At 33.8% G+C, this 14,928-nt stretch overlaps 1 protein-coding gene across 2 annotated transcripts; it reads right to left on the bottom strand.

The window, feature by feature from the left end:
• Nucleotides 1-1,839: 1,839 nt before the first annotated feature.
• Nucleotides 1,840-11,206, bottom strand: tna (Zinc finger MIZ domain-containing protein tonalli). 2 transcript variants are annotated; one of them, XM_090106034.1, is made up of 11 exons: nt 10,836-11,206; nt 10,256-10,404; nt 6,253-6,382; nt 5,376-6,168; nt 5,154-5,286; nt 4,861-5,071; nt 4,439-4,779; nt 4,178-4,325; nt 3,727-4,062; nt 3,406-3,606; nt 1,840-3,296 (listed from the first exon to the last, which is right to left on the bottom strand). In XM_090106034.1, the coding sequence occupies exons 3-11, from the start codon at nt 6,349-6,351 to the stop codon at nt 3,135-3,137; spliced, it is 2,424 nt and encodes an 807-aa protein (XP_089962160.1). In that variant the 5' UTR covers nt 6,352-6,382; nt 10,256-10,404; nt 10,836-11,206; the 3' UTR covers nt 1,840-3,134. The 2 variants fall into 2 exon arrangements, with proteins under 2 accessions (XP_089962160.1, XP_089962159.1); XM_090106033.1 differs by having other exon boundaries at nt 6,253-6,379; nt 10,836-11,205.
• Between the last annotated feature and the right edge of the window lie 3,722 nt (nt 11,207-14,928).

The raw sequence follows: 14,928 nt of genomic DNA, 5'->3' as shown, positions 1-14,928 counted from the left end.
TCATGAAGACCATTCCCCGACCAAGTCAACAAGTTATCAAAATATGCTCTATACAATTATTTAAAAGATGAGAAGATACAAATTATGAAGAATATAACAACGATATGGTACTTAAAGGTAAGTTATACTTCAAAATATTTTTAAAGAAATTCTCAACTTTGTTTGGTTTATTACATTCTATAGAAGAAGTAGAATTATGTAGGTGGCTTATTTATTATTTTGTAATTCCATATTCAAAGGTGTTGAGGCAAATAGTACAATGTGCAATTTAATTCTCATGAACTGCAATTAATTTTAAGTCTTCCACCAACTATTAATAACAATTACTTAATAATAAATTTTCTGAAGAAAAAGGTTTATGTTACTTAAATGAAAAAATATAATAATTTTTAAGATTCATTTTATTTTTAATAACATAAAAATGTTATGTATTTTTTTCAATTTTACATATTTAGAAATGAATTTCAGTGGGGTACCAGATTTCTAGTATTCACAATAAGATCAGGATTTTAACTACAATACAATTTGGCTTTTGAATTATAGGTCATGGGTTGCATATTATTAGAATAACTTTTCACTTATTTTCAAATGCTGTTTTTACATTCGTCAAATCTACTTATCCACAGCAGTTCATTATATTATTCAACAAAATATATATTGTAATAATTTACTCAATTGGATGGATCATACAATATGATTCTTGTCTTCTGTTCAATGTGATATGCTCTACATTTTTATGATATTTTCAATTTAATACAAACATTAATTTTACCTAAAACAGGTAACAGTATAAAAAAGTACTATTTGGTCATTCAAAAATCACTATGATGATCCATCCAACAGCAATATTAACTACAATAAATAGAACTAGCTAACTGGAATTGAAGGTCCCTTAAAAGTATATAAATTTATTTCCGTAGCAGTGATCAATTACACATTTTGCCTTATATCTTTTAATGTAAGTTTTTTGACGAATTTCAAAACTGTTTTTAGCAAATATTTCCGTGTGATTGACCACAGCTTTTAAGTAATGCTAATTTATTGTTTTCGTAAAAGATGACTAAATCTAAAGAGGCGCCCATATAACTAGCATGTATTGAAGATGCGCAAATCACCATATTTTACAATTGAATTAGAAAATAGACAGAATTTTATAAGAATCTAAGACTTTTATGATACTGCACAAAGATATGAATTAATAAAATTTCTTTTAATTATAGATATTAATTTTATGATAAAAGGAAAGAAATATTTCTTTAAGAAATTAGCTACAACAGTGTAACGGGATTACTTGAAAGAATGAGGAAAATATGGCGCGCTTAGTCTGTGAAATACAACCAAACATTTGAAAATAGGTGAAACTAGTAATATTTAGTCAACTTAATGCTCATCAGTTTGATCTCAAAGTAACAATTCATAAATCTATTTTTTGAAGTAACATTTTTATAACAAAACAAAGTAGTCATTAAATATTCTGTATCTATTGATTTACTTATTAATATTTATTGCTTTTGTTTTTCACATCACGAATTAAATTTGTAGGTAAATCATAATTATTATAGATGAGCACTATGTGATGATAAAATTTCTACTAAATTATTATTTAAATTGCATTATTTCTGACATAGTAAATGCATGTCAGAGTACAGATTATCAGTTAGAAATATAAATTTATTTTTAAACGTTATTGCAAGGATCAGTACTTATGTATTGAATAATAATGATCCATAAAAAAACAATCATCAATTACAAAAACATTTTATATATTAGCACCCTAAAATTTTTGTTTTAAATAAGTCATTAAATTTATATGTAAAGTTTTTGAAATGCCGATTTAAATTTTCAATCAAGAATGTATAAAAAGAGATATGAAAATATTATAGTTAAAAATATTTGTATAGTTATGTTAAAAATTAATAATATGGTCTTTCCTTTTTCACTACAATCTGTACTCTGAATGCTTTGATGCAACTTTGAATATAGTGGTGTTCTGTACATGTAAAACCATGTGTAGATTGATTGTTTTAATTTAGTTTTACTACACTAAACTGGCCGTCATATAAGTATCTGCCATGTTCTAAATATATAACTAGATCATATAATATTCTTACCTAAATCATATTTACAAATAATACAGTTCATTACTCTTTTAACATAGAAATTAAAATATATTTCTATCATTCTTCAATTCACATAACGCAAAATAATTTAACAGTGTTTTTGCACTCACATTTACAATATAGTTTAGCAACTTGTTGTCACTATATACTGATTTCAAACAACTCATTTAGAATATATCACCCAATAAGCGAGTAGCTACATACCCACAAATCCTAGCATGTCTTATATTAAAAAATGCAGAAATATGAAAACTTTAAGGAATATTTTTATTTTTGGGGCATGAACATTATAGTTCTTTTGCATATATTTAGTTTTAGGAACTATAAAATTCATACTGCCACTCGCGAGCCCCGCAACATAATGACTACATAGCTATATTTACATATTGCATTACGGTCTCTTGACTATTGAAAGAACTAGGAAAATAAAATAAAATATCTCGCTATTTACAGTTGGTAAACTATACACAATTAGACTCAAAATATCTAATTATAGCATTATATTGAACAAGAGGATGAATTAATTTAATTAGTTTATTCTATTCTTTAGAATATTTAGAGCTCAGGTGCGCCACGGTTGACGCGGTGGCGCGAGGAACTATACATACACAACACCGCAGTGTCTATGGCCGGTGAGGCCTTTGCCACACCTCAGACCTTATCTATACATTATAACTATAAATTTTTCTCCAACATCATTGTTTCAACAAGATGCTCTAGACAACGTCGAATGTCGCATTATGCTAGATAATCGTAGCACGTCCATTTAAGTGGGAGATTCTATTAGCTTTGCTATGTCAGAAACACCTATAGACGTCTTGCGAAATTCGACGTCGACGCTCGTGGAGAAGAAACTAAAATCTAATATCACAATGTGGAGCTCCTACACGGGAGCTAAATAGGCGTCAAACTAGGCCGCTAGATTCGACGAAAAATTGAATCCCAGCCTATTTCAGAATAGGCCTGACGGGTGTTTAATCTTCATTTCTAAGGGCCTAGAAACATCCTTGTCACTCATTCAAAGAGCGCTAATAAGTCATCAGATGAGGGAGCGCGTGGTGGGTGCGAGCCCGCTGACGATGATGATGAAGGTGGCGTCGCTAGAAGCTCACCAAGAGCAGGGGCATCCAAGTATGAAAGCAATTCCATTGGATCAACACTTGTTTCCGGTAGCAACTGCAAAGTAAATTTTTTATTGATATATTTTTTATTTCGGATGTAAAATTTTGTAAATATATGTTTATATAAACGATTACAACGAATGCGATCAATGACAGAAACTTACGTTTAAGTTATCAGTCCCCTCGCCGTCAATTACTGCGGCAGGGTCAAAATTTAAGTCGGCAGGAATATCAACGTCATTCAAAGAATGATGTCCAACAGAAGGTGGACCTGGCGTGTGACTGGAGCCAGGTGTATGAGCGCCACCTCCTCCAGGAGTGTGAGCTGACCCAGGCGTATGAGGTGTGTGTGGCGTATGAGGCATCTAAAATATTAAGAATAGTAATCATTATCAAGAAATAAAATGAAACATGATGGTTTGAAACGTTTTCACATTTTTTTTATAATATGTATTTCAATGATTAATATAGAAAACTCAACAAACCTGTTCATTTAAACTTTTTTCCATTGCGTTTAGGGGGTCTAAAGAATTGACGCTTTCATTAAGGTGCGACAAGGGCCCATTGCCTGCGTATTCATTGCTTCCAGGGCCATTGTTCATGCCGAAATCATAGTTTTGACTGTTGGAACTAGATGTTCTATTCTGGTTTCCTTGATAGGATGAGATCATAGATCCACTTGCTATCGTGTTCATATCTGGAGGGAGATACGGCGACATAGCTTGATTCATATCCCAATTGTTCATTGTAGGCATGTTCATTGAACCAGGCGATACCGCTTTCCCCCGTTTCCCACTGCTGTCGTTGCTATCATCTTCTTGCTGCAATTTACAAATTAAAATTATACAATGAAAATGATGCAAAATACTATTACTCTAATGGCATTGAAATTTATTGTTTTTCTGTAGCTGATTGAAAAAAATATGAAAATCTTACCTTTATGCCAGTGTTTGTTGATATTTTTGCTGCTTTCCAATTTGCTCCACTGTCAATAGTTACTTCGTCTACGTCAGAGCTATTTAATGTATTTAGGATGCCCCACATATATTGATCTACCTCTAATCCTTCCAATTGAGCTGGTTTACTGTAAACAATTATTACATATTATAAAAAATGTGTACATATTTTGAAGAAGTTCTATTATTCACAAAAAGGTGTACTTTTGTACTCAGAAAGGTAATCAATTACTTCACTTACTTGCAAACTGGACATCTCCAAGAACCTCTTTCACAGTTTAGTTGTAGGTAAGATTCCAAGTCAAAGCACTGTATATGTTTGCATTCATGACCTCGAGCAGGTAATGTTATTTTCTTAAAAGTTATAGGACATTTCAATGAAACTTTTAATGCCGTTTGTTCGATACTGTCTCTTTCATTAGGAGTGTTTGTATTATTATTCCCACTAGAAGATGTTTGATTGAAGTTCATTTTAATTTTGGCAATGCAATGATCTGCTGTTAATAATCGCTTCCTTAACAATCCTTGTAATACACTTCTTACGCTAGGTCGATGTACTAATTGTAGCACAAATAAGTGTGACTGTAAAAAAAATTGGCAGTGAGAATTTGTTCCTTATTTTAGTTGCGATAAAATTGTATTAAATGGGTAAGGTATACTTACACAGCAACATGCCGAGACTGTTATCTGTATTGTGTTTCTGCCAGGCTGGCACACTTCTTTCAGGTACAATGGTTTATGCGACGTTTTGTTTTCTCCTCTGTCTATTATCAACGGAGTAGCATTTACTGAAACCTGGACGCTTGCAGGCCAATTAGTATTCATCTGCCGATCTTCATGGTGGAAACATTTTAATTGGAGTTCAAGATCGGATCTAAAAAATATATAAACATATTAGCCACTTCTTTATTTTAACTTATTGTTTAAATATTAACTTTTCAAAATCATTTATTTACCTCCATATTAACGTTGAGTGGACTGTAGGTTTTAATTGAAAAACGTGGTTGCTAACTGCCAAATTATGTTCTAACCTAAATGGTGGTAATATAATACCATCTCTTACAGGGAATGTTAATCGAAGCTCATCATCTGAAATAGATATAAAAAATCATTAAAATCATATTCTTATGAATACCAAAACTACATACTTTTATATATATAGTCTTGTAATAACTTACTTTGCATACCAATCGGTGGCTTGAGCTCATTAAAATGAGGTTTAACATCAGCATTCGGACTTATATATGGTGGCATACTACTGGCTGGAGTAAGAGGCGGTGTTGGATTACCAGGCACAGGACTGTGCTGGTAACTATTCGTTCGCATGGCCACCTCTTGCGCAAATTGACCACTGTATTGCCCGCCATATTGTGCGGAATTCGTTTGATGTTGAGGAAAATGATTTGGGACACCGCCATTAAAATACTGTCCCTGGTTAGAATAAGGCGGCGTTGACTGTCTCATGTTTCCTCGCATAGTCGGTCCAAAGTTTCCGCTTGGACCTAACGGTTGTTGCGGAGGGTATTGTCCTTGAAATCCAGGCCGACCACCATAGCCAGAGGGGTACTGCCCAGGACCGAATCCGGGTTGACCTCCCATATATTGACTCTTTCTTGAGCCCATCAGCATAGTGCCCGTTGGGTATGGAGCATGCCTCCTCTGATATCCAGGACCCATCTTCGTTGATCCGCCCATTTGACCGGGTCCCATTTGCGACGACATAATATTGGCATGCATTCCCATATTGGCCATCTGGGCCATAGGATTTATTCCGTTCATTGAAGCATTGCCCATTTGCCCCATCCCAGTCATACTTGTCATGCCATTCATCCCGTTCATTCCATTCATGCCGTTCATGCCTCCATTATTGCCCATACCCATCCCAGTCATTGCGGGATTATGGCTACGCTGCTGACCGTAACCATTCATCGCACTATATTGAGGATTTCCCATAGCCATGTTGCTTTGCATCTGTAATAATAGAAACGTTTATTATAAGAAATAATCATTTTTTATTAATTTTCTTTCAGAAGATAACTGAGACAATTTGTTTACCTGCGAGAATGGCTGTGAGTCCTGCATCGCAGCCGTAGTGGCCGCGGCAACCATCGCGGCGGTGGCGCCGAACTGCGCGTTCTCGCCCCCGCCGCTCATCGCGCCCGAACCGCCGTGGCACCCATAGCTGCTAAAAAGGTAGAAATTATAATACCTGTAGGTAGCGAAAAATCGCTAGGGATTTAACTACTAATGATATAAAATGACAATATAGTGCAGAGGCATTTTTTATGTTGCACTTGCAATAAAGTCTTTATTCATTTTTTTATCAGATATCACGAAAACATATACAAGTGTTAACAAATTGGGTAATAAGTATTCATTTTGAATTGCTTATTTATGTGCTATAGCGGATATTAGTTCTGAAATAAGTGCGGTTTCATGTGTGATTATCGTTTTATTAAGCTTCTGATAACGTCATATTTTATTATTATATTTGTATTTTGGATACAATTGATGAGATTTTATATCAAACATATTTTATTCTGAGTTTGTATTAATAGTCTGGATTATTCTTGATTTGAAGTTTTAATTTTGATTCACAGTTCACTCACGATAATATGAGTAGTTTCTATTCTATTGCAAGTGGCCTTGCGAAGTCTAACATTTTACATTCCACACGTTAACGCGTCGATTATTATTAATAAACACAGTCTTCAATATTCAACCCAAATTTCATGAACGTACGCGTTTTTTTAAAACGCTGTATGATTTTATTATTTCGTGAACAATGAGACAAAAAATCAATATGGACGCGTTGTTACCCCTGTGTTTCTCTCGGGATGTTTGATTTTTTGTATGGCGCCGGAGTGGGAGACAGACTCATGTGAACTCCTTTTGGGGCGAATTCCCGAGCCCTTTCTAATAACTCCATTCGACAAAAGCCCAATAAACACGCACACGAGTTACTTATTGTTATTTGTATATACGTTAAACAATGACTTAGAGTAGGTACCTACACCTTTTTTTGCAGCTAATATGTTGCATAAAGTTATTGATATCGTTAAGTTATAAGTTTGTTGTAAAATTGTTTAATTTCAAACTGATAGTAAATTTCGATGTAATTATTCGATATATTATAATAAATATTCTGTTTTGGTCATCTACTTTTCGATGTTATTCTGTTTCAAGTAAATATTTTAAAACGAAACAAATCCTTCGATATATCTAACTAATACACCAGTTAACAATGCTTAACTCGTCACGTTCCTTTCATCGATACTGCAAATGATTTACAAGGACCCTTAGGTAAACCGTGCCCGTCTTTTATATCTTTTTATAGTTTGTCTGAACCTTTTTGTTGCCGACCATAATGTGTGCCACCAAAAAAATAAACATTTCTGTATCCTGGCGTACTTTTTCTACAAGTGGTACCACATCCGAATAATCACTTACGTTATATTTAAAATATTTGGGTCTATGCAAGCGGTGGACGCAGGCATATTTTAAAAGTAATTCTAAGAATTCTCCTTTATAATCCTAATCTTTTTTGTATGTAGGTACCTATGTGTCTGGTGTGGTAGACCTTTTGTTTCAATACAAAATTTTACAAGGTTTATCCGTAGAATATTGTAGATTATATCACGTTACACAAAACGGGAGATTTAGATAAATCAATATGATGACTATATGGCTATTTTGAGAAGCTGGAAGGTGTTTGGTATACTATTGAGAGATGTGCGAGTAACGTGTACGTATTTTGATACATAGGCTGCAGTTAATTTTAGATAGTTGCGCAGACGTGAATTCTTAGCTAATTGGCAGTGATTATAATCACGTGTGGAATCGATTTTTGAGATGAATATTTTGGTACAATTAATCTTTTATTTATGAAATTCTCTATTTTATCATGCCATTAGTGATTTATTTGTTTTGTTTCTTAGTCCAATGAAGTCTTTTATTGAAATTGATTCATAATATCCACACGAATACGTGGTATTAAGCCCCTGCATTTTGATGACAGTTGGTCACCCTCGTCTTTATATTATACCACTTCACATTATACATAGCTTGTGTGCACATTGCTAACGCGTAACACAATCATTTAAATGTAGGCAATCGATCGATGATGATGTAACTGGTGTAAAACTGAACACACGAATATTGAATACATATATTTTTAAACCTTACGCAAAATACTGTACAAAACATGATTTTCAGGTAATAAAATATTCAAAATGTGTTGTATACGTATATCAAGCATTTTTAAAAAAATCAATTATTATATTTCCCGCATTATTTGTTTAAGATTGTTAAGCAGGGTTTTAATTTACTTCGATTTTATCTCATTTACGTCAATTGACGCCCTGAACTGTGAGAGAATGAATCATGTTCAAGGAGCGAATTCCGGGGGTTATAAATGGAGGCGACCGTTCTAGGGTGAATGCGACACAATAAGCGAGAAGGGTCGGTTCGCGTAGTCGCCTGCTTAGGGTAAATGGGCCCGTTCACGTCAATATGGGTTTTTATTATGAAACCTCTGATACTAACAACATTTCTGCGCTTGTATTTGCGATAAGAAACTTAAGTTAATAAAAAAATATTAACAATAAAAATAACAATGTCGATAACGAAACAGAATATACATATTTTGTATAAGTAAAACCTCATTTAACTTCCGTTTGGCTCTAATGGGCACGTGGTGGGATTCATGTAGACAACATTACCCGGGATACGCCCCCACGAACATGCCCGTTGAAAGTCAACATTTTTTCCCACGACTCGATTAGCAGTTACTTATTTGATATAATTCAATATACTTAAAAAAATGGTCTTTCAAGATTTAAGTTTTTATGTATTTTAATTTTTATAGAAATTAGTTGTAGATAGACATTATTATTTTTATCCCATATGACATTAATTTAGTTACCGTTACTACGTCAGTCTTTCAAAGTAAAGTGACTTCCTGTGTTCGTTTTCACAATCTCGTTGGCAGCCCCATGTTAATATTATTATTAACGTATTGGTTTTTGAATGAGCGAAGTAACGATTAACAATATGTTGTTTCATGTTTGTAAAGGTGATTACAAACAAAGCAATAGAGTGCCCAGACTTAGCACCTGCTCAAGTTTTTTTTATTTAACCTTTAGCATGATGAAGTTTTAAATATTTTTTATATCACTATTACGATAATATAAAACATATTTAATTCCTATAGCTTTTAAATTCTTGTGACGTAATTATTGATTTTTTAGAGATAGTTTCAACTATTGTTCCGAAGTCTTTAACGTATTGCTTGTTTGTGTTTATTGTAAACTAAAGTGCAGTCACCGCTTGCATTCCCAGCGCTGGCCTGTGTGAGTGCTTGTGTCAATGTGTAGGTAGTATTTCGATTGTGTGAGTGCTCTAAGGCATTAGTGTGCGTAGAGGGCGCCGAAAGCGTTTGTGCGTGTGAATGGAAGAGCACATTTCATTCTTTCATTATAATTGCAGTGATGCGCGCCATGCGATTTTAATAGATGAATATTTGTGAACGATTTATGTTCAAATTTATTTATAATTTAAATACATTTGTTTGGTCTGTTCTATTATTTTTATTAAGTACATAAAATAATATTTTTGAAAATTAAACTGTAGATGCACTTTTTTTTCGATTATTTTGAAGTTTTTTAATAAGTAATCGAAACATTTACTAGATTTTTTTTTCGTTTTATTATTATTTACGTTTTTTATTTACGTTTTTTATGTATAACGAAAATTAAATCGTAAGTTTATTGAGGGGTTCGGTTAAAAAATTAAATATTTTAAATGATACATCGCACTCTGTTTTAATGTTCGGTTTTTGTTATTATTCAAAGTAAATAAACGTGATCTAATGAAATTTGACGAATTTAACTTTATAATGTACTAATTAACATAAATGTTTAATTATCATTTGATAAGAAATTATTGGTTAAAGCAATGGAGTAAAGACTAACGACGACGACTGGACGAATGGAGTAATATTGGAAAAATATTTAGATATTTTTTAAATTTTGCACAATTATAAGTGTACTGTACTTACCTTTGCGTGTTTACTCTGTATCCTATTGTTTCTTGGTAAGAGTTATGTTTTCCAGTATCGGGAGCGACAGCTCCCTGATAGCTAATGTTGTGTCCCGCGTATCCAGCCGTATTAGCAGAATTCGCCGTCCTGTCGTTTCAAAACGCCTCCTGAAACAGGACGCAGCTCTATGTATCTCCGAGGTAGTCACAACTTGTCAAGGATGATATTTTTCCTAAAAGCGATTTCACTTGCGAGTTGCAGGTCACTCGGCTTGTGTCATCCTTTGAAGGTATTTTTGCACAGATAAATAATTGCAACGTCAACAAACTGCTATAATGCCACTGTTTTTAATACGTATTTTTTTTTTGATGATAAATATTTACTTTATTTATACGAATTATAGAAAAAATACAAGTTTTTTTTCATATGTGGATTTTTAGTTCCATTGAAAAATATAATTTTAAAATTGTGGCATTATTACAAATACTGCATTTTTCGTTTCGTAGCTGTGCATATCTAATCGATTTATAATCCATTTTCCATGAATTATGGTATACATGTTTTTCAGTAGTCTTCTGAAATTTTTTCGTAAACACACCTTAAGAAAATCCCACTGTTCCGTTTGTTTGTTTTCCAATTTTAGGAATAACTATCACTCCAAAAAATTTCAACAGGCCAAATCCAAAACTATGTCACTTATAATTCTTTGGTTCACTGCACTGTTTATGTTTAAATATTTTTTATGTCACTTCACAAATACTCCAAAAAATCCAAATCCAAGGTAAGGTCACCGTTTGTCACTGTGTTCCAGGTTTGAATGATAATAAATAAATTATTATCATTAATCCACGAGTCCAACAAAATTCATCGAAACATCATAGACGTGTTGCACGAGCGCCGACGTCGACGTCACTGGCATCAGACAACCACACGTTCGACCGTCAAAGGTAACACTGGCTGGCAAGCCGGCGACGGTGAGTGAGAGGTCGCGCGGGGGGATCCCACCCCGCGCGACGTTGCCGGCTCGGTGCGATAAAGTGGCGCACCCCCTCGTCCCCCGCCAGTGTCGTCGTCTCGGCATTTCGTAGTCGGCCCAGCTCGGACGCCGTCGTCGTCATGTCGGTTTCATGCTCCACCCCGCGCACTCGACATTTCATTTCACGTAACGGTCCTCAATCGAGCGCGATACTGCGAGTGCGATAGTCGCAGTGTACGCTAGCATACCTCATTAGTTATTCATGATAATTTACTTAGCATGACAAGCAGATAAATTATGTAGTATTCGTATATAATTTGAACTATTTCAATTATTTACATTTATATTCGCTTTAAAAATGATGATAGGGTTACATTAACTCAATTGTCTAAATCTCAGGTGGATTAGGAAAACTAAAAATAATGATTGTCGATTTTTTGCTTGTTACGAATTTGTATCAGTGGCCGCTCTCGGAATTCGATGAGCGTCCGTCTACGTTGGGGCATAATAATTAACAGCGATAAACAATGGGCATGTCGCCTTCGTCCTCTGGTCGCTACCTGCGCATGACGATAGAGGACAAGTGACTCGTCCTGCGATGTCCTTGCTTGATCGTTGCACGCATTTCGCATTCATCTTAACTCGTATCACCTTATTCTTGTTTTGTATTTCGGCATATTTGAATAATTAGGCTGATGTAATATGAACTGGCTAATTTTATATTAAATTTTGTATGCGAAGTATTTGCGATAGGTAGTTATTTTATAATAATACATTGATGACGCTAAAATACTAATGAGTTAATAATGACATTAACAATCAATAGAAATGTATAATAAATAATGATCAATTATCAGTAAATATTTTTATTGTTTACGGTTTGATATTAAAATAATCAGCGGTCAAAGTTCTATCTATATGTGAAATAAAACTTAGCTTTTTGTTATTTTCTCTTTAAATTAAAATGAGCAGTCGAACGAATATTAAAACTTAAAAGTAAGTAGGTAATTTTCGATTTTTTTTCCATAAACATGTCATTGACATTTTAATACAAGTTTCGTAACATTGAAGAATAAAAATATCTAGAGTATGTTTTAAATTAGGTGTAAACTTATTATGAGTAAAAACATTAATATTTTCGTCCGGCAGTTGGCGGTTACGTTGGCTGGAAAGTCGGGAAAGCGGCGCGAGCGCACTCGCGTTTCGCACGTTGTCCGCGTTCCGATGCGCCTCCCCACCTTGCCCTCGACTCCATTCATAAATAACCTTTCAAATTTTATATTACAATTTTTATTGGAAACCACTCGCTTCCCGCTCGGTAACTGGTAACTGAATTAGTTTCAGTCACACCTTCCTTAATTATTCCAAGTTTGGTGGCCTTGGATTTCATGTAAATACGACGTGGACAAAATTATTCAATATCTCATACAAATTCACCAAGTTTTTCTGTCAAAATAAAATAAAAAAGCAGACTCGTTTTTTCTAGTGTAATTTTTTTCAATGGAGATTACAAATAATAGTGTAAATAGCTGGATGCAGTAAATTATAGACACCTTAAATTGTAAGACACGGCCTTGATCATTTGAATAGAACGAGCATCTGTTGAAACTGTTTATAACATGAGCAGCGATTAAAACGTGTTTAGTTCAATTTCCTCTTGCTGTTCTGAAATCTTATCATAACTGATAATGATATGACGCTGAATTGTATCAGATAATGAATTATCAACATTAAAGCACGTAGCGCATTTCAATGTGTACTTACCTACATAGGTACTGTAAATGTTCATAATGCTAATACTTCCTACGTGATTTTATATGATTAATATATTATGTATATAAAATACCGGTAGAGTCGAAGAAATTTTGCCTTGAAACGAGTAATATTCATTTAAAGGAACTAAGTGTTATTTAATGCGATTATGTTTTGGTAAATTAAAGAATTAATTTATTTTTAATGGTGACATAATTTGCACATAACGGTAAAATTCAATTTGCTCACGTGAAGTTATAAGTACCATGATATTTCTATAACAAAATTCCTAGTATCTACCGTCAAGTAGAGTTCAGTTACAGCCTTTTGTTGTAAAAATAACACGAGATTATTTTACTCTTCAAAGTATAAAATTTGCAATTTCAAATATTTTAATTAATACTTTCAAATAAATTGGAAAAATATGTGAACAATTTTTACGCAATAACTAATATTTCTGCTATATCAGCATTCAGCAACAACAAAAATTCTAATAACGAGTATGTAAATGAATGAAAATTTGATGATGCATATCTTATCTCTGTTTAGTGAAAACATCAAAAATATTCTTTATTATTTTATTGTTAATATACACTAATGCGCAAGCACTTACATAATCATTGCATAGGTACATAACTGTAAAAAATATGAGATTTGTGCACGGAACATATTTACTGGTAAGTAACTACCTACTTTGGAGAAAAAGTTTATTGTAATGATGATTAATCAAAACATGCTCTTGATAACGCTGTTTTACGCCAATCCGCTAAGTAGGTACTTCATGTTGGAAAATAGTCACGTGGAGTGGAGAAACAATAAATAATTCCAAATTATTTACTGTGCATTAGCAGCGGTTTATCATGGCACAATCATCTTCATGTCAGTTGTTTTACAATGTCACCGAAGTAACCGTACTTTGATGCACCGTAAGCAAAATATGCTATAGCCTATAAGCCACTCCTTCCTCATTATTTTTTATTACATAGGTACTATATGTCGATCGAACGAACGAAGAAACGTTTCAGTTTATCGAAAATAGAAACATTTCGAAAAACAAAACATGTTCGTTCAACATGCCCTTCATCTTAAAAATGTTGAAGGAAAAATTTGACAAGAAATGTGTTCCTACTCCTACATCTGAAATATTGGAAAATCTTTAATATCAACCATAATAAGCTTGAGCTGAACATATTAATAGCGCGAGAAAATGTAATATACTAACCGAGCATGTCAGCATCGCAATCATACAAGCACCTCCCTTAAGAGTAAACCTGTTTCGCGCTTCGCTCGGAAAATATGTCGCCGATCGCGCGTGGCAACCGGCTTCGTTTCCATCACACTATATTACCACAAATTATTTCTACTATTTTTTGCAATTGTTTTCAGCATTACTGGAATCATTACAAAAGGAAACGTAAATGCATGTAATTAATTGGCAACAATTTCTATTCTGGGCATAGGCTTTGTGGTGTTGGTGATGATGCTTTAACACACCCTAAGGCGTCAGTTCAAGGATAAAATTTTGGAAATGATCAAAAAAAAATTGAATAAGGATGGAAATTTCCAGTACCTATATGAGTTAGTTACTGTTGTGATTTCGTAGAAGTATTTTTTATACGCATTAATATAATGGCTGGCTACCTAAAGCTCTGAGAAATCAAGATGGTCATTCTTAAATATACAAATTTATGGATGTCCTATCCCAACTACCGTAAGCGTCCATAATTTCACAAGTGCGGAAGACAGAAGGTAAACGAAACAATGATGAGCGTTAAAGGGTGAATTATTTTACGAAAATAAAGGCTACAGAACGAGCACAATGACTCAGATGGAATTCGACGTTACCCGCCATACAGAGCTTCGTCGGAATCAGAAATACAATCCTAATTATAATCGCACGCATCCGTCCGACACCTCAACTCAATCGGTCGCAAACGTTTTGACTAAACCACATCGGGATCAA

Source organism: Colias eurytheme, chromosome 10 (assembly GCF_061535395.1).
Source record: "Colias eurytheme isolate Ceu_HAF_F1 chromosome 10, ilColEury1 Martin Lab GWU primary, whole genome shotgun sequence".
Classification (NCBI taxonomy): Eukaryota; Metazoa; Arthropoda; class Insecta; order Lepidoptera; family Pieridae; genus Colias; species Colias eurytheme.
This window is presented reverse-complemented; position numbering and strand designations above follow the sequence as displayed.